Raw genomic sequence first — 25,268 nt, 5'->3', positions numbered from 1 at the left:
ACTAGGTAACTGTTGCTTGGACTGGATTTTGAGCAAATAAAATGCCATTTAATGCTACCTGATATGTTTTTTTCCTCTGGGAACCCAGACCTGATGCCAAATCAAACCTGTCCCAGCTGCAAGTCAGAAAACCAGTACTAGGTCATTGCTAAGTAGGGTGCTAAGGGATCAGGTTAACTAAGGTTAGCCATAAAAGCCAATAACACTGTATTGCTCTGGTTTTTTATTTACACAAGCGCTGAGGGGCATAGCCATAAACAGCTACATTGCTGTTTATGAAGGAAGACAGTTATGCCTTGGCGATGAATGGACGGCGTTCTGAGAGAGGCTGTGTTCATTGGTTTTTATTAGGTTGTTTGTTCCCTTATGTTCTCTAACAAACCTCTGAGGGCTTCACAGAACAGCTGGATTTGTAGTGAGATTAAATTACACATGCCGACAATTTAATAATTAGGCGACCTCTGAAGGTAAATGGTTGAAACTGAGTTAAATTAGGGGCTTCAGAGAAAGGAGGCTTGATTCCAATGCATGCTACTCTTTCAGAATTGTAAAAAAATGCTAAAACGTTGTATAATTTTTTTCTACCACATAATTATGTTACAAATTTGTTAGTCTGTCTCATAAAATCTCAATAAATACATAAATGTTTGTGCTTGTGAAAAAAAGGACGCAAAGAGTCCTTTTGGGGCCGAAAGAGACAGTTCTTTTAGAAGAGTCGAGTCATATGATGTAGATCTCGAAAATGAGCCGCAATTCCCACCACCGTTACAACCATTAGGTTGTAAAAAATGTTTCAAGCTTTTATTGGAAAGCGAAGAAGAATTCAGAACAAGTAGGTGTTTATATTCCTTTGGGGGGGAAAAAAGCGTCCATGAGACCCAGGGCTGCTGCAGGTTAAGAGGAATGAGCAATGCAGCTAGCAGCGCTGATGATGTTCATAAATCAGTTCACAGCTGGATGAACTGGCTGCGCTGAGTGGAAGAGCTAAGCTAACGATGGGCAGTGGATTATCGCTCCAGCTGGGATTCAGTCTTCCTGTTATCAGAAAATAATTATTAATAAAGAGGAATGGCAATTAATAAGAACACCACTTCCTGCCCGGAGTCTCCCGTTTATTGACCACCCACAGTGAGACACTAACTCGTTTTATCCGTGGAATGACGACGCTCGTTACGGCCGTCCACCTCAGCAGAGCGCTCGGGATCCGGTGATGCTGTCGGTCGGTGCCCTAATCGGGACAGAGCTCCCACTCTGTTTTAGAAACCATGAAAAGCCGTGAGTATCAGCAGATCGACCCGCAGGCACTCCCGACACCCACGCAGACCCCTCTGCCTCACCATCACCAGGCTGACGGCGTTGACAGGAGGAAAGAGCCGCGGACACCCAGGAGAAAGTGGGAAGTTTTCCCCGGGAGGAACCGCTTCTTCTGCGATGGACGGATTATGATGGCCCGTCAGAGTGGGGTCTTCCCCCTCACTCTGGGCCTTATCTTCCTCACAAGCGGTTTATTTTTTATATTTGAGTGAGTTGTGTTTTCCACTCTGCCTTCTCTGTTGGGGGTTGCAATCATTGTGCCGTTCTACATTTAAAGCTACTGCTCAGCAGTTCTGTAAAATGAAACTCTCTTCAGATATAGTTTTTCATCTAAAGAACATTGTCTTTATCATTGGCTTTTGTTGTTTTGTTGTAATTCGATGTTTAATCAAGATAATATCCCTTCCTAAAAAGACGTTTTCACGTGTGCATGCTTGTGGTGACATCACACAAGGCATACGTTTTAATATTAGTATTTTTTAAATGTTTTATATCAAAGTCTTCATTTTTTGTTGTTTTCCACAGTTGCAGCAAAATGGAGCCATATGTAAAACACATTGCATGGGTTTCAGGAAAATTTAGCAATAAGAAAACATATTGAGGCAGATTGTTAAGGAGACTAATGCAGATTGGAATGTCCAGCTTTAATTATCAAAGATCATAGGTGGATATACATAGAAGAGCCGATTTGTGGCTATTGACCTTCCATTAAACCTGTCATAAGCATTTTATCAGTAGTGATTAGTGTGGTTAGCAGTTCAAAAACAGCACTATCTGTATGTGTTCTCCTTGGAGAATGTAGATGCCTACCTCAACTCTGAGATTTTTCAAAGGCTTCCAACATTTTCAAATCCAGCTTGTTCCATAAATGGAGGAAAAAAACAAGTAAATTTGCTGTACACTGTTTAGCCTTCCCGTTAGCTGCTGAAAGTCTTGTTCTCTTTCCCTCGCAGCCTGAACAAACAGCAGAGATGTCTCGACATGTTGTAGAAAATAAACTTTCCTTTTAAATAGCTTGAGTCGTACTCAGTAACACAACCTGCACACCTTAAAGAGGTGCTGTCTGCCTTGTATTGCTTACATTCAATTCGTTCGCTGATCTGGAAAAGTTCAGATTCTTGAATTTCCGACCAACTGGTTTCTGGTCAGGGCCAGCCAAGCAGAAAATCAGATTTATGTCACCAGCCGATTCTCTGGATATATTCCTGCTCTTGAGCAATCATTTCAAGCCAGGTTGGTTTAAAAACCACAGGGTCGGGTCAAGGAGAACCCTCCTGTCTCAGGGTTATTTCCTGAAAAACTGCTGCATCCACAGCAGTCTTCATCGCGGCTTGGAGGACCAAATCTGTTCGAAACATATTGTTAAACCCCTTTGCAATACAAATGCAACTAAAAGCTCAACATATCAAAAGTCACTCATCCACCATAATATTCACCAATGCTAACCTATCAGATCATTTACTTCTCGTGATGTAATCAACCCAAACACACACAAAGCAGAGTAATCAGCTGTTCTTTAATGTGCTATTAAAAAAATCTTTTATTTTGAGTATCCCTACAGTCACCCAAAGATAGAACACTTCTTTAAGCTTTCCCCTGAGAATGATGGTGATGTTTCAGTTTGTTCTTGCTACTAACAGCGCTGCAAGAACACTACATCTTTCAGTAAAGATGGTCACTGATAAAGCTGCGATTCTCTCTACGACCACATAGTGAAAAGTGTGTCCTGTCTCATAGGGCTTCAGATAGTAATTAAAAGCCTCAGTTATTAAATGAGAGCAGATGGTCTGGAAGTTACAGTGCAGTTATTTTGATCTGTTCACAGGTCTTGTTAAGGTCAGTGTCTCTGTGATTTGTTCTCTCTCTGCATCTCTGACTGCCACAGCTGCCCATTTCTGGTCAAACACCTGACCCGCTGTATACCTGCTATTGGAGGGGTCCTATTTGTGTTTGTGCTCATCACGCTGCTCCAGACCAGTTTCACTGACCCTGGAATCCTACCTCGAGCGACGCCGGAGGAGGCCGCAGACATCGAGAGGCAGATTGGTAAGAAACAACATCTCCATAACTTAAAAGTTGTCTTGACACATATTCACTTTTATGAAGGACAGCTTATAGTGTTAAATATTGTCAGGACTTGTGTAGTGAGGGACCCCAGAATGCAGACAAGCAGGCAGCATGACGGTAAGTGAAGAAAGGATTTAATGAGCAAAAAACAAAAACTCACTCACAGGAGGAGGCAGGAACAAAAACAATAAACGGGCAGGCGAGACAGGCATGGCATGATCTGAAAAAACAGGACATGAGCATGATTGAAAGAACTAGACATGAGCATGATTTGAAAATGTTTCCGCAAGGAATAAACAGAACAGGTGTGTATATATGGAGTGTGAACCAGGTGGAGCAAGGAGACAGATTATCTTGGAGCAGGTGAACCGAATAAAGATAATTGACAGACAGAACAAAACGTGACAGGGGCAAAACAGAACTTCAAGGATACAAACAAATAGAAATCTAACTAGAAAAACATGAAACCAAAGCATAACCAGAAGCCCAATCCAAGAACACAACTTAGCAAAACATGAATACAAAAACTAAAGCCTGACCAGGAAAACAAACAAAAACATGATTCAAAAACTGTGAGAAGCATATATGAAAAAAACAGAAACCAAACAACTCCAAATCATAACAAATATAGAGATGGCATGAGTGCTTTAATTGTGGTTTTCAACCTGGTGATCCGTAATAGGGTGTAGGTGCACTCTGCTATTTCTAAGTTTTATAAATGTTGAGTTAGCCTAATTTAAAGCTGTTTTCCTGCAAGAAAGCTTTCTGAACTGTCCCCTAAATGTGGCCCGAAATATTATTCAGCCCTCTGACAGCACCTGAGCAGACTTCTTTACTCCAGCCTGTTCACACGGGTTTACAGTGCTGCCAAAATACACAAAGTTATCTTTTTGCGCTTCACGGAACCTCCTACACAAAACCAAAGTTTAGCCAGCAGTGATATAAGATGGTTATCTTATCCAACTGTGCTACTTTTGTTCCAGCATTGTAAGGCTGTGCCATATGTGGGAAACAGGTTATCATAAATATAAGCTTTCTTTGTTTGTTTCTTTTCATTTTCTTTGTTCAGTACAGTTTAGATAGTGCCCATTCACAACAAAAGTCAAGTCAAGGCACTTTACAAGACAAACAAGAGAAGTCCAGTTACAGGCAAACTGTTCACATTTTGTCACTTTGAAACCACAAGCTTCAATGCATTCATCGGAATTTTATAATAAAGCAACACAAAGTTGTGCATAATTGTGAAGTGGAAGGAAATTGTTACATTAATAAACATAAAAACATTGAAACCTCTATTTTACTCTGATACCGCTAAATGAAATCCAGTGCAACCAATCGCCTCAGAAGTAATCCAATCAGTAAATACAGTGCACCTGTGTGTATTTAACCTCTGTATAAGTCCAGCTGTTCTATTTCAGTCTCACAGGTTTGTTAGAGAACATTAGTGAACAAACAGCATCATGAAGACCAAGGAACACACAAGACATGTCAGGGAGAAGGTTTTGGAGAGGATTAAAGTGGCAAGTTCTAAATGAGCACAGTTCAGTTTGTCTTCTGAAAATGGAAAGAGTATGGCCCATACCCAGAACCTACCAAACAATGGCCTTCCTCCTGGACTGAAAGGTCAGGCAAGCAGAGCATTAATCATTGAATAAACAAAGAGACCCATGACAGTTCTGGAGAAACTGTGGAGATCTTCATTTCAGTTGACAGAATCTGGTGACAGGACAACTGTTAGTCATGGACTCTGTAAGTCTGGCCTTCATGGAAGATTGACATGAAGAAAGCCTTTGTTAAAAAGAGACATAAAACATCCTGTTTTCAGTTTGCCACAATTCATGCAGGGGACACAGCAAACATGTTGAAGAACATGTTGGTCTCAGCTCTGGTGAGATGAGACCAAGTTAGGAAGTTTTGGCCTGGATGCAATATGCTGGTTGGTTGAAAACTAGCACTGCACCCTGTGTGCACATTCCCTGGGCTGATACACTGTGCTGTAGCATCCAAGCATCATGCTGCTTGGATGCTTTTCTTCCCAAGTAGAACTGAGAACTGAAATAAGTTGAAAATATATGGCAAGACTTGGAAATGGCTGTTCACAGATGCTCCTCACTCAATCTGACTGAGCCTGAGCTGCAAAGAGGAATGTGGAAAACCTTTGTTTCAGGGTGTGCAAAGCTGGTAGAGACATAACCCCTAAAGGCTTGCAGCTGTAATTGAAGCGAAAAGCTCACTGTACTTTTTAGATTTTTATTTGAAAAAAAAAAAGAAAACCCTATAGCATTTGTCTTCCAGTTAACAATTAAGCACTACTTTGTGTTTGTCCTCATAATTTTGGGATGATGGCCCGAACCAGTCACATATTTTCTAATATGTGACTGGTAAAGGGACCTAATTACAAATGCATACCATGCTTTTCAGATTTTTATTTTTGGAAAATGTTGAAGACCCTGCAGCATTGTCCTTGTACTTCACAAGTATGCACTGCTCTGTTGGTATACCACATAAGATAACAGTAACATACATAATCATAATCTTACTGGTTGTGCTGTGATGGAACATCACATACTCATACACACACACTGTGGGTTTCCCAGCAAGCAATGTGAGAAGCTTTGTCCATTAGAGTCTCTCTGCTGCAGGTGTTGTACCTGTGTTGACAGTTCAGACAGACAATTCCAACATTGTTTCAATAAAAGTGAACACTTCCCATAGCCTAGGTATATAATACTTTTTGAGGCTTTGTTCACAGTTCAATGTGTGACATCTCCATGGCAGGTTGATTCTTTATTAAATGTTTGATGGTCACCACCCTGATGAAGGAGGGCAGACGCCAGGAGAATGACAGTCAGGATGGATTTGAGGAAGAAGTGTCAGAAACTGAAGATGAAATACAATATAATCCAGACCAAGACAAAAACTGTTAGGATTGTGTTCTGTTTGGTGGATCTGTTTGTGTTTACTTACCTTCCAGAGTCAGAGTGGTATGGGCGGAGTTTTCCAATCTATGCACCTGTCCTGGATTCTGCTGATGAGAGCAGCTGGCATTTAAGCTCCTGGAAGTGATCCATTCCTCGCCAGATTATTCAGTGACACTGGTACTGAGTGAGACAGCCAATAATTTGTCTTTGAGACTTTCTTGAGTAACCTGGTGATTTTTGTGTTTTTTTAAGGACACTTATTGGAGTGTGGAACTCGCCTTTTGCTGGAGCTTAAGGACTCGTGTATTTGGATTCCTCTCCTGGAAACTCTCACCTGGAAACCAACCATCCTCCGTCCTGCCACTCTCTCTCTCTCTCTCTCTCTCTCTCTCTCTGCCTCGGACCTGGAACACAAACGGACACCGAAACCTGGAACACTTACCTCCTGGATTTCCCTTACCTCCTCCTCCGAGCTGACCTCCCAAGAGCCTGTAAGAAACAAAGAGACAATCTCCTCATTATACTCACCATTACCCCTGTGGATGACCAGCTAACTTCTTCCTATTCCTTTGCAGGACGAACCCACTGCTTTGCATTCACTGTAAATAAACATCATTTAACTTTTCATCTTGTCTCTGCGTCATTGTTCTGTTTTTGCCTGAACTTGGTTACTCCACTAGTTAAACCGCAACAAAAACTGATTGGGAGGGATCCAGTGATGATGGGGAGAGTCATGCTGAGGTTGCTACATTCAAGTCAAATAATGGGAACCTTTCCTAGTGTTCATCCCCACTTAAGAATCAAGGTATACTTTCAGTTAAAAATGGCATTAGGATGACCAAAAGAACTACAAAATATGCCGTCTCCCAGACTGATGACATCAGATCCTGCTTTTAACTGTTCCCAACTAAGTCCATTGTAACCACTGTAGTAAACATGAACAACTTGGAGCTGGAATGAAATACAAGGACAACTGGAAATTGATACGCCAGACAGACATCAATGCACACACGGGTCTTTTGATATTGGTTGGTGTGTACAGATCCAGAAACAAATCTTACAGCAGTTTATGGAATGCAGATTCTGTTGGTCGGACAATGTTTTGGGCCACCGTGTCACTCCAAATATTCCACATGTTGTCACGGGTGATTCACTTTAACAACCAGGATGCAAGACCAGCCAGTCGTCAACAAGACAAACTGGTAGTGATCAGATAAGTTTGGGACAAGTAGGTTGGACCACTCATCTATAACCCAAGTCCAAATGTCACAGTGGATGAGCATCTTGTCTCTTTTAGGGGCGCTGTGCTTTCAAGCAGCATATGCCAAGCAAGCCATCGAAATATTGCATAAAGATCTGGGCAACCTGTGATGCCAGAACAAGTTATGCCTGGAAAAATGCCTGGAAAATGCAGGTCTATATTGGGAAACCTGCGGATGTTGTTCCTGAAAAGAACCAAGGGAAGTCTGTGGTTCATGCATATACTTGCATATTGTACAACATGTGCATTATAAAAAACTTTACTCAAGTTTGAGCTTGTTTTTTTTGTTATGTTAGTGTTCTTGTTAGTTGTTTAAAGATGTATAAAGACAATAGCCGTAGAATACTGTGAAAAAGTGCTGATTTGGGATCTTTGTGTCCTTAATGACTTTGATCAAATGTACTCTGTAATAAACAGTATACCATGTGCTATCTGAATATTGCTTGTACTCAAAATAGTCCAAAAGTTATGTTTTTCAGAACTTGCTTGCAAGTGTATAAGATCAGATCAATAAGGCACACAGGCCACTAAAAACGTATACAAGTTCAAAAACATGTAATATTCATTAGAACTTAAGTTAATTAAAAAACACAAGTAGTGATAAGAGGTATTTGTACAGTTTTCTGTAGTTAGTCTTAGTGGAATGGTTGTTTCTGACAAGAAACACAAAATAGTTTAACCTGAAATAAACACTATATAAGGGTTAAAAGAGGTCTTGTGATGGAAAATAAGCATAAATAAAAACTGACAAATTACTATATTTCAGCTCACTTCCTGCCAATCAGACCAAATGCTTTTGGTACTTATTTGTAGATTCCGAGAAAGAGGTCAACAGCTCTGTAAGAACATTTAAGGTGTGCTTGGGCTTCAAAGGCTATAATGTTAAGTAAACAACATGTTTTCCAATCGCTCTTTCTATAGACGACACAGGAAACACCAGCTATCGGCCTCCACCACGCACCAAGGAGGTCCTCATCAACCAGCAGGTGATCAAGCTCAAGTACTGCTTCACCTGCAAGATGTTCCGGCCTCCTCGCACATCCCACTGCAGCCTGTGTGACAACTGTGTGGGTAAGCTGTGGATAGACTCCCACTCTGTGACATTTATCAGTCATCAATAGTGAAGGAGGATTTGCAGTGTTACAATGTTCACTGCTCCATTCGATGCATTATTAAAGAGTATTCCTCAAAGTGCTGGAACGTTGTGCTGTTCTAATATTTTGTCATCAAATGTTCTTTATGTTGCAGAGAGGTTTGACCATCACTGCCCCTGGGTGGGGAACTGTGTCGGGAAGCGCAACTACCGTTTTTTCTATACCTTCATTGTGTCCCTCTCCTTCCTGACAGCGTTCATCTTTGGCTGTGTGACTACACATCTGGCTTTGAGTAGGTGACATTGCTTCAGCCTTCTTTCTGGCTGGAATGTAGTATGGAATCTCCTGGCTGATTCACATGTATGTACTTTTGTACTGCATGGAGTTAAAAGTGCCCCACCTGGATGGTGTTGAACTACTCTCGCGTTTCCACCACATGGCGCAATTCGCTTTCTAACAGGTCACCCCATTAAAGTACAGCGGATGGAAAGACTGTTAGTAAGGCTGTTGTTGCCTGAAATTTGAACGTGTTAATTCTGCCTTAGTGTTGGCTCAGACTGGGTTAGGGTTTCAGTTTTAGTCACTGACTTTTACAGATTGCTTCATCGGTGTATAACCTACTCATAGTTTCATTTTTAATTTGTCTTGTGGAGACTGACTTAAAAATTATTTAACTTAGAGACGCTGTAAAGAAATTAAATGCTGACTGAAATCGTCTGATTTTATGCTTGATCGGTGTGATCTGTGATTGACCAATCAAAAACTAAAGATCTGATAATTTTCTGATTAGTGAAGGCATTACATGCTAACAGGTCATACTGACAATAACACTCTTTGGACGTTGCTCCTCCGCATCAGAAGAACTCATGCCCATTTTCCACTGGCTCTATTTAGGCGACAGGGCTCCACTCCACTTGGTCTTGCTCTACTCCACACGGAACCTGATGTGTTTCCACTGACCCACTGACGGCTGGAGTTCTGGCTTGAAGCCCCACCACCAGCTGTCAGTGTACTGTGCTTTTAACATTACTGTGACATCGAGAAACGCGGCTGTCTGGTAATTCCTAAACGTTTGCCTGTAGAAATTAATAAAGAGGACATGGTGCAAAACCACGGGCATTTGACTATGGTGAAGTTAGTTTTAGGTTGGATATTAAACATTCATGCTCCATGGACTCAGCATGGTATTCCTCCCGTTTTATCTGATGCAGGTAGTCTGATCACAGGCACTCTCCGCCTGCTCCCTTTTTCTGCAGATGCTGGTTTATTTAAGGACCGTCAATAAATTTCCGAACCAAACACAATTTTTCATGGTGGTATTGTTTTGTGTTTTGGGGGAAATATTTGTGCGTCTGAACAGCTGATTTTATGTGTGATCAGCTGATTTAGGATGTTATCAACTACATCGCCCCGTCTACAAGTATATCAGAAAGCTGATGTATCCTTTTTCTTTTCTTTCAGCCTTCAGGCATGGTTTATGATTTGTAAATAGTAAAACGGTATTTCAGTTTGACCCGCTTCTGCCATTGTGGTCCTTAATATTATATGTAGTCACTCTTGGACCACTTGTTTGCTGAGTATTGGACTATCTGCACGTTGTTGGACGTCACTGTGCCTCTCCAATGGCATCGGCCATTTTGTATCCAGGACAGCCCGCTACTACATATCCCGTCGAACATGGCGGCTGATATGACATGCCCCAAGTCTGACGTCACAGGGCGCTATATATGGAGGCCTCCATGTTGAACACGCTGCTTTCAGCTGGAGACCTTGACACGGTTACCACGCAACTGAAGCATCCTCTGGAGAAGAAGAGGTCCCACGTGGAGTCTTCATCTATTCTCCTTCGTTGGCCAACGAAAAATTCATGAAAGAGGTTTCTGGAATGAGAAGGCCAGAAATTTCACTTTGCCGATCGAAGACGTGAGTTTAACACGTAACCAAAACCACGGAGTTTCAAGGAGACGCAACTTTCCCTCCTTGCTTGGTTCTAGTCGACTGCTGATGGTCAGATCCTATTTTTCCTTTTCGTCAAGAAGGCCAAAGGACGGGGACTGACCGCTTTCTTGGAGTTTAACTGCGGACGCGCAGCAACGCTTCAAACACCCCCCTCCCCTCTTTCCCTCTCACTCGCTGCCCCAGAAGGAAGCTTCACCAAGTAAAACCCATCTTTTATTTTAATCTTTTATTTCTTTATTAGAAGGCCTGGGCAGGGTCAGAGGTGGTGGAGCGATCAGAATCGCTAGTTAGAATCTCATGTGTTCTGAATGATATGTGCATGTAACCTTGTTTATTGAAACTTTGATGTGTTGTGTTGATGTCTGGAGCCGCTGCATCCTAGCTTTGTGCGTGTTTTACCATCTGAGTCAGCGCAGGTGCGCGGTCAGACTGGACTGTTAAAATAACCTCATGGTGAAATTCTCCATTTTCCTTTGTCTCCAATCTCACTGCTCGCTAGCTTGCCGCCAAAAGCTTTATAACTTTGTCTGCTCAGGAGTTGGGGGAAGTTTTATGACTCAGAATAACAGCGTTACAGTTGGAGCTGCGCCCCCCCACTCTCCACTCACCACCACACCCCTTTTTCATATTTTCATTCCTTCTTTTTGCCATAACTGCTGGTTGATTCAATACACACCCACTGCTGTTTGCTTTATTTTGCTTAGTTAGATGTGTTACCCTTGTTATGTAGAATTTTGCATGTTGAGTAGGTGAAGATTAAAAAATATTCACATAGATAAAAAGAGAGCGTTTTGTGTTCATTGTGTACACTCAAGATATCAGTCAAGATAAGGTTAAAAGTTCCACACGTTTAGGCAGAAACGGTTGATTAAACAGTGACATCTCCGGCAATAGTTATTAATTATTACGGAGTATTCAACGGTCAAAGGCGTTGAGCCACAATTACAACACCAGAAACATCTCTGGTCTCGATTCATAAATGAAGATTTTGGTTAAGAAATTGATTTTGTCAATCAATAATCAATAATCATAACTCCCAACATCACTCTCGAGTTTTATTAACTTTTCCCTGCACTGCCTCTTCAAAAACCTTCTAATTTCTCTTCGTCCCATGGCCAATCAGTGAACATCAGTCTGTTCACATTGCATATAGTCCCTACTTAGCTCTGGTCGTACGATAAAAGTAGGTACCTGTACGGAAAAACCATTAATGGCTACCCGTGCAAAGCGGGCTGAGTAGAGTGGAACCGGCTTAAGCAGAGCCAGTGGAAAAGGGGCACTAGCTGAAGGGGTTTGGATATCTGATCATGATGCTTTCTGGGTAAATCCCACTGGGAGGAGAATCTGGGGCAGACCCAGATTACACTGGGTGGACTACATTTTTCTCCTAGCCTTGAAACGAATGAGCTGGAGAGTCCTACCTGGGAGAGGAATGTTGAGGAATGGCATTTGGTATGAACATAATAAATAAAACTGTTGTCCTAACATGATTCAAATCACTTCTTTTTTCTCTTTAGTGTCATGCTATCCTTATCCTTATGAATCCTTATGTAGTGAACCTAATAGTTTTACTTGTTTTTTAGGGGCCCAGGGAGGGAAAGGCCTGGTGTTTGCCCTTCAGGAGAGTCCTGGCAGATATCCTTAAATGCCCAATGTGTTTAAGGTTTCATTTTCCTTGCCATGTGGAGTTGTGTTTCATATTGAGTGAGCTGCCTAATTTAAGCTCTCGTTTTGGTACAGAATAAAAAACAATGAAATTCTTTAACTGATAATAAATGAGAGAGTAAAGATGAATAATGTTGTCAGGTTGTATAAAATGTTCTGGTTTAGGTTGATGCCTTAACTCAGCTAATTTCAGCTTTCAGAGCGCAAACAAGCCTCATTCCTTCCTTTAGGACTCATAGATTCTGACACTATAAAGTCTAGCTTATAAGGAAATGACAAATAAAATCATGAGCAACTTCAATAAGTAGATCAGTTATTGCATGAATGAGTTGTTCTTTTTTCTAAAAAGAAAATCCTCAACCATTTTGTTGGCTGCTTTTTTTCATATGTGATACACCGTGTATTAAAGAAAACCCACAGTGATATCATTTAAACCTCCACTGAAGCTTTCCTTGACCCACTTGTTTACTGCAGTGGAGCTGGCTATATGCTTCTTCTCAGTCTGGTCCATCTTGGGCCTCTCAGGCTTCCATACTTACCTTGTTGCTTCCAATCTGACCACCAATGAAGACGTAAGTACTGCCCTTTGTTAAGGTAGCAGCACCAAACAAAGGTGGAATGAAAGTTTGATTAAAGCAAAATAATAATAATAAAATAAACAACAAAAACGATGTTAGATTAGCATTGCTACACAGTCTGGAAAAGTATGGTATGTGAATCATGTATTTTCCAGATCTGGATAAGTAAGAAAAAGAAAGTAAGGCCATGAAAAAATATTTAAATTTCCAGACTTTCTTCCATTTGCCATTCTCTAAATGCTTCTTTCTTTTCTTTTTTCCTATAATTTCTTATGCCCTTCATTTCCTCCTTGTGTTATTCAGTTTTTTTCTTCCTCATGTACTTCATTCCTTCCTTGTGCCATATCATACAATCCCCCCTTCCATCCTTGTGTCTTTTATCCCTATCTTATGTCCTCCCTTTCTTTCCTTCTGTGTCCTTCCTCCCTTTTCTCCTTATGACTTTTCCTTGTTCTTCCTTTCGTCCCTTTTGCTTTGCCTTGTTTTCCTTCCTTAACTGTATCCTACCTCCCTTCCTTTCTTGTATCCCGCCTTGTATCCTTCCTTTCTTCCTTCCTTTTTTTTGTTTTGTATTTCATATTTTAGGGTGATTGTAAAAGACTTGAGAACTCTGGAAACTCAAGTGTAGAAAAGTGGGGAAGTTTTACATGAAAAATGTGCAGAAACCACAGTGGCATTATTGCAATCAATATTGCAACATCAATATGTGCAATATACAGGGGTTGGACAATGAAACTGAAACACCTGGTTTTAGACCACAATAATTTATTAGTATGGTGTAGGGCCTCCTTTTGCGGCCAATACAGCGTCAATTTGTCTTGGGAATGACATATACAAGTCCTGCACAGTGGTCAGAGGGATTTTAAGCCATTCTTCTTGCAGGATAGTGGCCAGGTCACTACGTGATACTGGTGGAGGAAAACGTTTCCTGACTCGCTCCTCCAAAACACCCCAAAGTAGCTCAATAATATTTAGATGTGGCGACTGTGCAGGCCATGGGAGATGTTCAACTTCACTTTCATGTTCATCAAACCAATCTTTCACCAGTCTTGCTGTGTGTATTGGTGCATTGTCATCCTGATACACGGCACCGCCTTCAGGATACAATGTTTGAACCATTGGATGCACATGGTCCTCAAAAATGGTTCGGTAGTCCTTGGCAGTGACGCGCCCATCTAGCACAAGTATTGGGCCAAGGGAATGCCACGATATGGCAGCCCAAGCCATCACTCTGGGCATGCAGCAGTCTGGGTGGTACGCTTCTTTGGGGCTTCTCCACACCGTAACTCTCCCGGATGTGGGGAAAACAGTAAAGGTGGACTCATCAGAGAACAATACATGTTTCACATTGTCCACAGCCCAAGATTTGCGCTCCTTGCACCATTGAAACCGACGTTTGGCATTGGCATGAGTGACCAAAGGTTTGGCTATAGCAGCCCGGTCGTGTATATTGACCCTGTGGAGCTCCCGACGGACAGTTCTGGTGGAAACAGGAGAGTTGAGGTGCACATTTAATTCTGCCGTGATTTGGGCTGCCGTAGTTTTATGTTTTTTGGATAGAATCTGGGTTAGCACGCGAGCTTCCCTTTCAGACAGCTTCCTCTTGCGTCCACAGTTAGATGTGGTTCGTCCTTCTTGGTGGTATGCTGACATTACCCTGGATACGGTGGCTCTTGATACATCACAAAGACTTGCTGTCTTGGTCACAGATGCGCCAGCAAGACGTGCACCAACAATTTGTCCTCTTTTGAACTCTGGTATGTCACCCATAATGTTGTGTGCATTTCAATATTTTGAGCAAAACTGTGCTCTTACCCTGCTAATTGAACCTTCACACTCTGCTCTTACTGGTGCAATGTGCAATCAATGAAGACTAGCTATCAGGCTGGTCCAATTTAGCCATGAAACCTCCCACACTAAAACAACAGGTGTTTCAGTTTCATTGTCCAACCCCTGTATATCACAACTGATTGTTTATATCGAAAGTGCCATGCATGCAAATTCTGCATGTCAATAATAAATTTTAAATGTTGGACAGACTATCACAGCCCTTGATCCCTACACTGGATGTACACTCACCGGCCACTTTATTAGGTACACCTTGCTAGTACCGGGTTGGTACCCTTTCGCCTTCAGAACTGCCTTAATCCTTCGTGGCATAGATTCAACAAGGTACTGGAAACATTCCTCAGAGAGTTTGGTCCATATTGACATGATAGCATCACACAGATGCTGCAGATTTGTCGGCTGCACATCCATGATGCAAATCTCTCGTTCCACCACATCCCAAAGGTGCTCTATTGGATTGAGATCTGGTGACTGGGGAGGCCATTTGAGTTCAGTGAAATTGTCATGTTCAAGAAACCACTCTGAGATGATTCATGCTTTATGACATGGCGCGTTATGCTGCTAGAAGTAACAATCAGAAGATGGGTACACTGTGGTCATAAAGGGATGGACATGGTCAACAACAATACTCAGGCAGGCTGTGGCGTTGACACGATGCTCAATTGGTACTAAGGGGCCTAAAGTGTGCCAAGAAAATATCCCCCACACCATTACACCACCACCACCAGTCTGAACCGTTGATACAAGGCAGGATGGATCCATGCTTTCATGTTGTTGACGCCAAATTCTGACCCTACCATCCGAATGTAGCAGCAGAAATCAAGACTCATCAGACCAGGCAACTTTTTTCCAATCTTCTTTGTACAATTTTGGTGAGTCTGTATGAATTGTAGCCTCAGTTTCCTGCATGCCTTGGTTGTAACAAGTGGTTATTTGAGTTACTGTTGTGTTTCTATCAGCTCGAACCAGTCTGGCTATTCTCCTTTGACCTCTGGCATCAACAAGGCATTTGCGCCCATAGAACTGCCGCTCTGTATATTTTCTCTTTTTCAGACCATTCTCTGTAAACCCTAGAGATGGTAGTGCGTGAAAATCCCAGTTGATCAGCAGATTCTGAAATACTCAGACCAGCCCGTCTGGCACCAACTGATGCTCGGTTTGAACTGCAGCGGATATAAAACAGTTAAAACAGTTAAAGTTGCTGTTGCTGGCAACGGTGGGTCCATCAATAACTTGGACCCTGTAGATTAAGAATAGGATATCATCAAAGTCTATGTATGTTATGTCGACAGACAAAAACGTTCGGAAATATAGTGTATGTGGGATGTTTGGGGGGGAGGGTTAATATGAAAAGGCAAACCTTATAATACTTGCTTAGAAATAAATGGCTAGTGTGTAACCATGTGTTTTTTCCAGATCAAAGGCTCCTGGTCAGGGAAGACCGGAGAAGGTGTAACTAACCCCTACAGTCATAGAAACATCTTTATCAACTGTTGTTCGGTTCTCTGTGCACCTATGCCACCCAGGTTAGTCTCTAAAGCTTGAAAGATTCTGATACAGATGTTATTTTCATTGTATCCTCACCAGGAATTAATTATCACTAAAGCATCTCGCTCTTTAAATATTTGGTTTTAACTCTAAAAAAACAAGGAATTTGGAAAACCTATGTGAACATCAACAGTTCATCCTCCTGTTAAGTGTTTTTATTTGTGCTCTGTGTTCATCTTCATCAGTATGTATCCCTTACTAAAGGAGAAAACGTTGTTAATCAGAATTCACTTTCTTTCTGCCTTTAAAGCTTGATTGACAGACGAGGCTTTCTGCCTGCAGATGAGTCAGCCCAGATGAGCGGCGTGGACATCGAGCTGCCCAATCTAAACAATAAAAGCGAGATAAACGTGGTAGGAGAATCATTCCATCTGGTCTTTGACTTGCAGGAATCCTCATCTGATCTTTCCCTGCTCTTGAATCAAACCAAAACTCTACCCCTGCCTCCGAGAAGCCTTGTTGCCTGCTGTAGTCCCAAAACAGTCTCTGTCTGCTTGGCTGTGTGTGAGTGTTCTGTAAAGGTTAATCCCCCCTGTGCAGTATTCAGCCTGCTGTCACAGGTCTACATTGAACATAATTTTAACTGGATGGAGCCCCCTCATAAAAAGGCACCGTCTTTTAATAAATGCACAGAAATCACTGTTTCCCATTGTTCCTTTGTTTAATGGCTGTATAATATATGCCTATGCCTCAGTATTTAGTCCAGTTGTTAGTAGTATTTTTAGAAAGTTCAGGCATTGTAAGAGCATTGTTAGAAGGGAAGACTCTGGTTTCCACCACTTCATTATCTTATTGACTGTTCTTCTGCCCATCAGTAATGAATATAACAGGAAATCTGGAGGCTTGCTAAGAACAGCTTGTTTACAGTAGTATCTGCACCTCAGGTGCAGTTTCAGTCTAAGCTAAGGTAGTTTGATATCAAATAGCTCTGTCTGGCACACAGCTTTTATTTACACTAGAGAAACGCCTATGAAACCATTTGTACAGTTTTTCCCCTATGTTTGAGTGTGTGTCTTGCAAAGGTATTCATATCCCTGAGGCATTTTCACATTTCCTTGTGTTACAACCTGGGATTATTTTTTGAGTTTGACGTAGACCAACACATGACAGCACATATAAAGTGTATATTATTAAAATAAAAAAATTCACAAGTGCAGCCGTATACTTTAAATAAAGTCCAGCGCAATTATTGGCATCCAAAAGTTGCCTCAATAGTACACGTCCAAAAGATGAAAAGAGCATAGCACAACTGCAAACCTGCCAAGACATGGTTGTTTAGCTAAACTGACAGGCCCAACAAGAACAGCATTAATCTGGGAACAGGCCGAGGACCATGGTAACTCTGGAGGAGCTGTAGAAATTCAAATTTTGGACAATCATTAGTTATGCACTTCACAAATATGGCCTTAATGAAAGAATGGAAAGAAAAAAGCCACAGGTTAAAGAAAGACAGAAGTTCTGTTTAAGTGTTATCACCAACAATGTTTGGGAAACAGCAAAAAAGTGAAAGAAGGTGTTTTGTTCAGATGAGACCAAGATGTACCTTTTTGGCCTGCATGCAAAATGCTATTTTTGGCGGAAAACTAACATCACCCAAAAGACATGTCAACATAATGACGTGGGATGCTTTCCTTAAGCAGCCACAGGAAATCTGATCAGACTTGTTTGGAAGATAGAAAGAGCTAAAAACAGGTCAATCCTGGAATAAAACCTACTAGAGACTGCAAAAGACCTGAGACGGCAATGGAGGTAAAACCTGAATTACAATGGAATAGCTTAGATCAACCGTTATTTGTGTCTTTCAATAACCTAGTCAAAGTCCAGACCTAAATTCAATTGAGAAACTGTGGCAAGACTTGAAAACTGTTCACAGGTGCTGTCCCTCCAATCTGGCTGAGCTTGAGCTGTTTGTTTATTTAATTTCCCTTTGGGATTAATAAAGTATTTTTGAATTTTTTTTAAAAATTGCATTTCCTAAAAGACTTGCAGCTATAATTGCAGGGAAAGGTCACACCAAACTTTTCATTTTTTATTTGTAAAAGAAATGAAACCACGAAGCATTTTCCTTCCAATACACAATTACGCACTAGTTTGTGCTGGTCTATCACATGAAATCAGAATAAAATACATTGAAGGATATGGTTCTAATGTGGTTCAAAATGAAAACAGTTCAGGGGTGTGAATACTTTGCCAAGGCTCTGCAAGTCAGGTTCAGCTGATGACAGTACTTTAATAGATTTGTCATTCATTCTGTAACTATGCTGTTTGTGATCCCTTAAGGAAAGTTATCAGTGTCTTGTTCTGTTTATTTGCTCATTAACCTTTAAAGTGGCAGTGATAGACATTCAAAGCTCTGTATTTTCATTTGTTTGCCTTCATGTCTTTGTTCTGTATTTATTGTTGTTTTTTTACAGTGTAGTAAAGTGTCAGACATGTCACAAATTACATTTTTGCTATTTAGTTTGTCCATCCTTACTATTTACATACTCAACAACATTTGCGTCTTTCACATATGGAAAGACAGAACACTTGAGCTTCGGTCCATTCCCAGTTTGTGTGTGTCTTCAGCTGAGTCCTGACTCACTGTTCTGTATGTTGTGTGTCTCTGTGCCTGTGTCCCATTGCCATCATCAGGAGGAGAGGTGTCTGGACTTTGCAATGTCCTGCGCTGGCTAATAAGCTGCTTTTAGAGCAGGAATGATGCGGTTTGAGCATAGTAAGCTTGTTCCGACAAAAGGAGAGGAAGTATGCAGATCCGGTACCTGCTGCCATCTCTTTGGCAGTCTGCTGTCCTGCATGCCTCTGCACCAGCACTGTCATGATGCATGAGTAGGAGTGTGGAGTGTCAGCACTTTATGTTTTGCACTATAATGGCTTACAAAAAGTATTTCCCCTCTCAACAATTTCTTCTGTTTTGGATTTTATTTGCCACACTGACAAATCTTAATATCAGACAAAAAATAATCTGAGTTACTACAAAAGGCAGTTTGAAAATGGTGATCTCATTTTTAAGGGAAGCAAACTATCCAAACCAACCTGGAGCTATGTGAAAAATTAATATACCCCTCATGAAGATCATTTAATCTGATGTGATTAACCACATTTTCACAGTTTCACACCCAGGCCTGGTTACAGCCTGAACTGCAGAATCAAGAAATAATTTAACAACATGAGGTAGGCTGAAATAAATCAAAAAGCAACACATCATGTCCTGAACTATAAAATTAATTAAAAGATAAGAAACATAGTAAACGATATCTATTTCTCTGGAAAGGGTTATAAAGCAATGGCTAGCAAGGTTTCTCCAAGAGCGTATCAACAGCTCATCCTGGAGGCCCCACATAACCTAAAGAACCGTAGGCTTCACTTGGCTCAGTTCGAGTCCAAATTCACAATTCAACGAAAAAACAGAAGACTGCACAAAAAATGGCATCTATGAAAGAGTTCCAAGGTGAAAATCCCTGCTGACCAAAAACAACACAATACCCCATCTGTCATTTCCCATAAAAAAACATCTTGATGATCTTCATGACTGACAAGGAATGGAGATCATCATGTTACATTTGGCTTAAAACTGACACAACATTTGGAAAATGACAATCTAGCAGTCAAACATGGTGGTGGTAGTGTGATGGTCTGGGTTGCTTTGCTGCTGCCCAACTTGGGCAACTTGCTGAAATCTGATTGAAGCAGGATTGTGCTTTCTAGAGGAAATCCTGGAGAGACACACTTTTCTATGAAGAAAACCATTGCCAGTACAGGAATACAATAATTTTAAGCACATCTGTCCCCGTTTTATAATTGCCAGACTGCTAATTAGATTGTTAGAGTGATTTCTGTCTCTTTCACAGCTTCTCCTGTGCTGTTAATGTGATAATAATCTGTAGTTACTGCTTATTCCACTGCAGGGCTAAAAGGAATCTGATCACTCTGCACAATAACCTAAAACTACTTGAAATACCACCAGAAAAACACAATATTTGGGTCGCTGCCATTATTTTGTGCCACGACACCTACTGAGTGAAATCATATAATCCTATAGGAGTAATATGCATTTTATGATATGAATTGGGATATTTTGCTTCTTACCACCAATGCAACTTACCAGCTTTTTATTCATCAAGGACAGCTACTATTGCTGTCACCAAACTAATTTACTGCTATGTTGTGTGTCCTTTTACATTTGCTGGCTTACTCCTTTATTCTTGACTTGTATTTCCATCCCCTTCCACAGTGCACACAGGGAACTAAAGGCTTGCTGGAGTCAGCGGCTCTCTCTCCACTTTTGGCCACCTCGTGTCCTCAGGGGAAACCTCAGACAGCTCTTTCTTGCCCAGATAACAGCTCCACGCTGAAGTCTGACCCCTCACTGGAGCTCTCCCAGAGATGCGGCCAGGCCCACCCCAACTCCAAGACCTATGGAAGTACTTCTCCTCCGCTCCGCACCAACACTGGCTTGCATAAACACAAACAGGCTGCATCACATACTGCGAGGCTCACCTTTGACTCCCATGTTTCCCCTGATGGTGACCATGGCTCCAAAGCCAGCGGCCACCAAGGAACCAAATTTGCTACACTGCATTGACTGATTCTGGGGATACTTTTTCAAAGGAAAGCATTGTTGGAGACCTGCTTCATGTAACATAATCAGACCTAAGAAACATGGCAGTTTTCCTTATTGCTGTCAGAAAAAGTTTCAGGCCTGATCAACGAATATGATTGTCATCAGGATCAGGGATTAGATTGTGATCTGTGTGAGTGGAAGTTATTGCAGATGAAGTTAATCATTATAGATATAGAAAGCACGCTATAAACTTCAGCTTTAAGATGTAACTAGAGTGGAGATGGAGCTATTTATGGGGTTTTAATGAGATCTTAGGTCAAGGTCGAAAGGCCTGAGTTCAGATCAGTAAAGTTGCTTTTAAAGGAAGCATAAACTACCTTGAAGTTTTGGACTGGAGTTGTTTTAAGACAGTAGAAACCTGTTTTGGTCTTGGCCCCTTTTGGGACCAACTAATCTGTATTTTTACAAATGAAGATGCAAAAAGAGTTATCTACTGCCAGTAAGATATTAACTGCTTACAAACTTTCAACTTAACCTCACTTAAAAAAAAAACCGAATTACCCCTTTAATCAGAATCAGAATCAGAATCAGAAAAGCTTTATTGCCAAGTACGTTTTTGGATATACAAGGAATTTGTTTTGGCGTAGTCGGTCCAATACAACACAAATTAAACAGTATAAACATATCTACAATATAATATAAATATATGTGCACAGTTTTAAGTGAGTGAGAGTAAATATAGAGCATTATTGGATGTCAGAGCAATACAACAGTGCAGGTGATTATTGTGCAAGTATGGCAGTGCAAGTAAAGCAAGAGTCCAAGCTGAGCGTTAATGTAACGCATAGAGTTACAAGTTACAAGTGTCCTGTCAGCAAAAAAAAAAAAAGGGGGGGGGGGGGGGGGGAATGTCAAGGTGGTTTCCGGGCTTTGTTAACAAGGCTGGTGGCAGATGGGAAAAAACTGTTCTTGTGGCGTGAGGTTTTGGTCCGGATGGACCGCAGCCTCCTGCCAGAAGGGAGAGTCTCAAAGAGTCTGTGACCGGGGTGGGAAGGATCAGCCAGAATCTTCCCTGCCCGCTTCAGGGTCCTGGAGGTGTACAGTTCCTGGAGCGACAGTAGACTGCAGCCCATCACCTTCTCAGCAGACCGAATGACACGCTGCAGCCTGCCCTTATCCTTGGCTGAAGCAGCGGCGTACCAGATGGTGATGGAGGAGGTGAGGACGGACTCAATGATGGCTGTGTAGAAGTGCACCATCATAGTCTTTGGCAGGTTAAATTTCCTCAGCTGCCGCAGGAAGAACATCCTATGCTGGGCTTTCTTGATGAGGGAGCTGATGTTTGGCTCCCACTTGAGATCCTGGGAGATGATGGTTCCCAGGAAGCGGAAAGATTCCACAGTGTCAATTGTGGAGTCACAGATGGTGATGGGGGCAGGTGGGGCTGGGTTCTGCCTGAAGTCCACAACCATCTCCACTGTCTTTAGAGCGTTGAGCTCAAGGTTGTTCTGGCTGCACCAGTCCAACAGATGGTCCACCTCCCATCTGTACACGGACTCGTCACCATCAGAGATGAGTCTGATCAGAGTGGCGTCGTCCGCAAACTTCAGGAGCTTGACAGACTGGTGACTGGAGGTGCAGCTGTTGGTGTACAGGGAGAAGAGCAGAGGAGAGAGAACACAGCCTTGGGGGGAACCGGTGCTGATGGTCAGGGAGTCAGAGACGTGCTTCCCCAGCCTCACGCGCTGCTTCCTGTCAGACAGGAAGTCAGTGATCCACCTGCAGGTGGAGTCGGGCACACTCAGCTGGGAGAGCTTCTCCTGTAGCAGAGCTGGGACGATGGTGTTGAAGGCAGAGCTGAAATCCACAAACAGGATCCTGGCGTAGGTTCTTGTGGAGTCCAGGTGCCGGAGGATGAAGTGAAGGGCTAAGTTGACTGCATCATCTACAGACCTGTTGGCTCTGTAGGCAAACTGCAGGGGGTCCAGGAGGGGGTCGGTGATGTCTTTTAGGTGTGAGAGCACAAGGCGCTCAAAGGACTTCATCACCACAGAGGTCAGGGTGACGGGTCTGAAGTCATTAAGCCCTGTGGTCCTTGGCTTCTTGGGAACAGGGACGATGGTGGAGGACTTGAAGCAGGCTTGCACATGACATGTCTCCAGTGAGGTGTTAAAAATGTCTGTGAAGACTGGAGACAGCTGATCAGTGCAGTGCTTCAGGCTGGCTGGTGAGACAGAATCCGGTCCAGCAGCTTTCCGGGGGTTCTGTCTCCTGAAGAGTTTGTTGACGTCCCTCTCCTGGATGGAAAGAGCCGTCCCCGGCGTGGGTAGGGGGCTGGTGGGGGGGGACTTCAGGGTGGGGGTTGGAGGTGCCAAGGGCCCTCTTGAGTTTGGGGAGGTGGTGAATTGTGGCTGCAGGTGTTGGGGGGTGTCGTGGGGGATGGTTGCAGGACTGTCCCTTTGTCTTTCAAAGCGGCAGTAGAACTCGTTCAGGTCGTTGGAAAGGCGTCGGTCGTTGATGGAGTGGGGGGCTTTCGGCTTGTAGTTGGTGATTTGCCTGAGCCCTTTCCAGACAGACGCAGAGTCGTTGGCTGAGAACTGGTTTTGGAGCTTCTCAGAGTACAGTCGTTTGGCCTCTTTCACTGCCTTGCCAAACTTGTACTTCGCCTTTCTGTATGTGTCTTTGTCCCCACTCCTGAAGGCCTCTTCCTTATCCAGTCTTAACCTTCTGAGTTTGGCTGTGAACCAGGGTTTATTGTTGTTGTAACTCACCCTGGTGCATGATGGTACACAGCTGTCCTCACAGAAGCTGATGTAGGAAGTCACAGCCTCTGTGTACTCGTCCAGACTGTTGGTAGTAGTCCTGAACACATCCCAGTCTGTACAGCCTAAACACGCCTGGAGATTCTCCATAGCCTCACTGCTCCACTTCCTTGTCGTCCTCACAACAGGTTTGCCGAGCTTTAGTTTCTGCCTGTATGCAGGAATCAGGTGGACCATGATGTGGTCGGATTGGCCCAGTGCAGCACGTGGGACGGCGTGATAAGCGTCTCTGATGGTGGTGTAACAGTGATCCAGAATGTTGTCTTCTCTGGTCGGACATTTTATAAACTGTCTATATTTGGGGAGTTCGTGGGTGAGATTACCTTTGTTAAAGTCACCAGCGACGATAACTAAGGAGTCCGGGTTGGTCCGCTCCACACTCAGTATCTGGTCGGCGAGCATGCGCTGTGCGACCTGCACGTTAGCTTGCGGCGGGATGTAAACACCGACCAGGATGAACGAAGCGAACTCAAGGGGGGAATAGAAAGGCTTACAGTTTATGATGAAGGCTTCCAGGTCTGGAGAACAGTGCTGCTGAATCACTGTCACGTCGTTGCACCAACCACTGTTGAGGTAAAAACAGATTCCTCCACCTTTCGCTTTGCCGGAGAGTTCCGTGTCTCTGTCCGCTCTGTAGAGCTGGAATCCTGCCAGCTGCAGCGCAGAGTCTGGTATTAATCCACACAGCCACGTCTCCTTGAAGCACAAAACTGCCGATGAATAAAAGTCCCTGTTTTTACCCAACAGCAGTTGTAGTTCCTCCATTTTGTTGGGAAGTGAGCGCACGTGAGAGAGAAATATTCCAGGTAACGGTGTTCATAGTCCACGCTGGCGAAGTCGTACCAGCACCCCAGCCCGTTTCCCTCTCTTCCGGCGTTTCACCGCGTGAACAAAGGTGAGCGCACCTTTGACCAGAATGTCCAAAAATTCCAGAGCAGTAGGCAGAAATGTGGGAAATAACTCCTCTGGTGTAGTAGCCCTGATGTTCATGAGTTCTTCTCTGGTGAGAGAGCTCCGGGTACCATCACAGAAGACCGTTTTAAAGCAAAAAACAAAACAAAGTGAATCAAACCTTATATTGAGTGTCATATTTTTTGTTTCAACATAGATTTTATTCAGGGAATGAAAACATTAAATCCTGGGTCAAAACTAACTCACTGTATAAATAAAGCAATCACAGCTGAATCAGACATTCTGCTAACTTCTGCATTGATTTTTCCTTCCATTTTCAGCTCTTATGTTGATCATCAACAGTCTTCTAATACCTATGATAAGCATCCAAATGGCACATAGAGTTTTGTGAGTCAAAACAATGTCAGTGTTAGCTACTCGGCTGTTTTGTTGAAAAAATGTGAATACTGCACGATGTGAGTTTTTTGTGGATTTTCCCTTTAAGTTTGCTCCCACAACCTTAATAGGTCAAATGTCATATCAGCTGTATTGGTGTGTACTCTTACAGTGCTACACAGATGACTGAGAATGCAACTGCATGGTGACAACTAAACCTGGATTTTATTATATATCTTTATTTACATCTCTTTAAACATCAAACCACATTTTTATTACAGCTTAAGCAGCTCAGATCAATGCATTTGTTCTCGCTGTCATTAGTTATTTCCTCGTTTAA

General features: G+C 42.5%; 1 protein-coding gene across 1 annotated transcript; it reads left to right on the top strand.

Annotated features, from left to right (window-relative positions):
- The first annotated feature begins 126 nt into the window (after window positions 1-126).
- On the top strand, window positions 127-21,481 carry LOC124879584 (palmitoyltransferase ZDHHC18-B-like). The gene is made up of 9 exons (XM_047384261.1): window positions 127-1,522; window positions 3,200-3,360; window positions 8,485-8,634; window positions 8,812-8,949; window positions 12,200-12,251; window positions 12,751-12,853; window positions 16,124-16,233; window positions 16,506-16,608; window positions 20,490-21,481. The coding sequence occupies exons 1-9, from the start codon at window positions 1,266-1,268 to the stop codon at window positions 20,838-20,840; spliced, it is 1,425 nt and encodes a 474-aa protein (XP_047240217.1). The 5' UTR covers window positions 127-1,265; the 3' UTR covers window positions 20,841-21,481.
- The last annotated feature ends 3,787 nt before the right edge of the window (window positions 21,482-25,268 follow it).

The sequence above is a fragment of the Girardinichthys multiradiatus genome, chromosome 13 (genome assembly GCF_021462225.1).
Source record: "Girardinichthys multiradiatus isolate DD_20200921_A chromosome 13, DD_fGirMul_XY1, whole genome shotgun sequence".
In the NCBI taxonomy this organism is placed as follows: domain Eukaryota; kingdom Metazoa; phylum Chordata; class Actinopteri; order Cyprinodontiformes; family Goodeidae; genus Girardinichthys; species Girardinichthys multiradiatus.
The sequence above is the reverse complement of the archived record's forward strand: the minus strand, read 5'-3'. Positions and strand labels throughout refer to the sequence as shown.

What these genes read in the sequence shown, in the direction of transcription:
- LOC124879584 (XM_047384261.1), top strand. Translation starts at nt 1,266, where the DNA reads ATGAAAAGCCGTGAGTATCAGCAGATCGACCCGCAGGCACTCCCGACA. An exon ending in TGTGCACCTATGCCACCCAG is followed by an intron (nt 16,234 to 16,505) that starts GTTAGTCTCTAA and finishes CTGCCTTTAAAG; the next exon opens with CTTGATTGACAGACGAGGCT. An exon ending in ATAAAAGCGAGATAAACGTG is followed by an intron (nt 16,609 to 20,489) that starts GTAGGAGAATCA and finishes CCCCTTCCACAG; the next exon opens with TGCACACAGGGAACTAAAGG.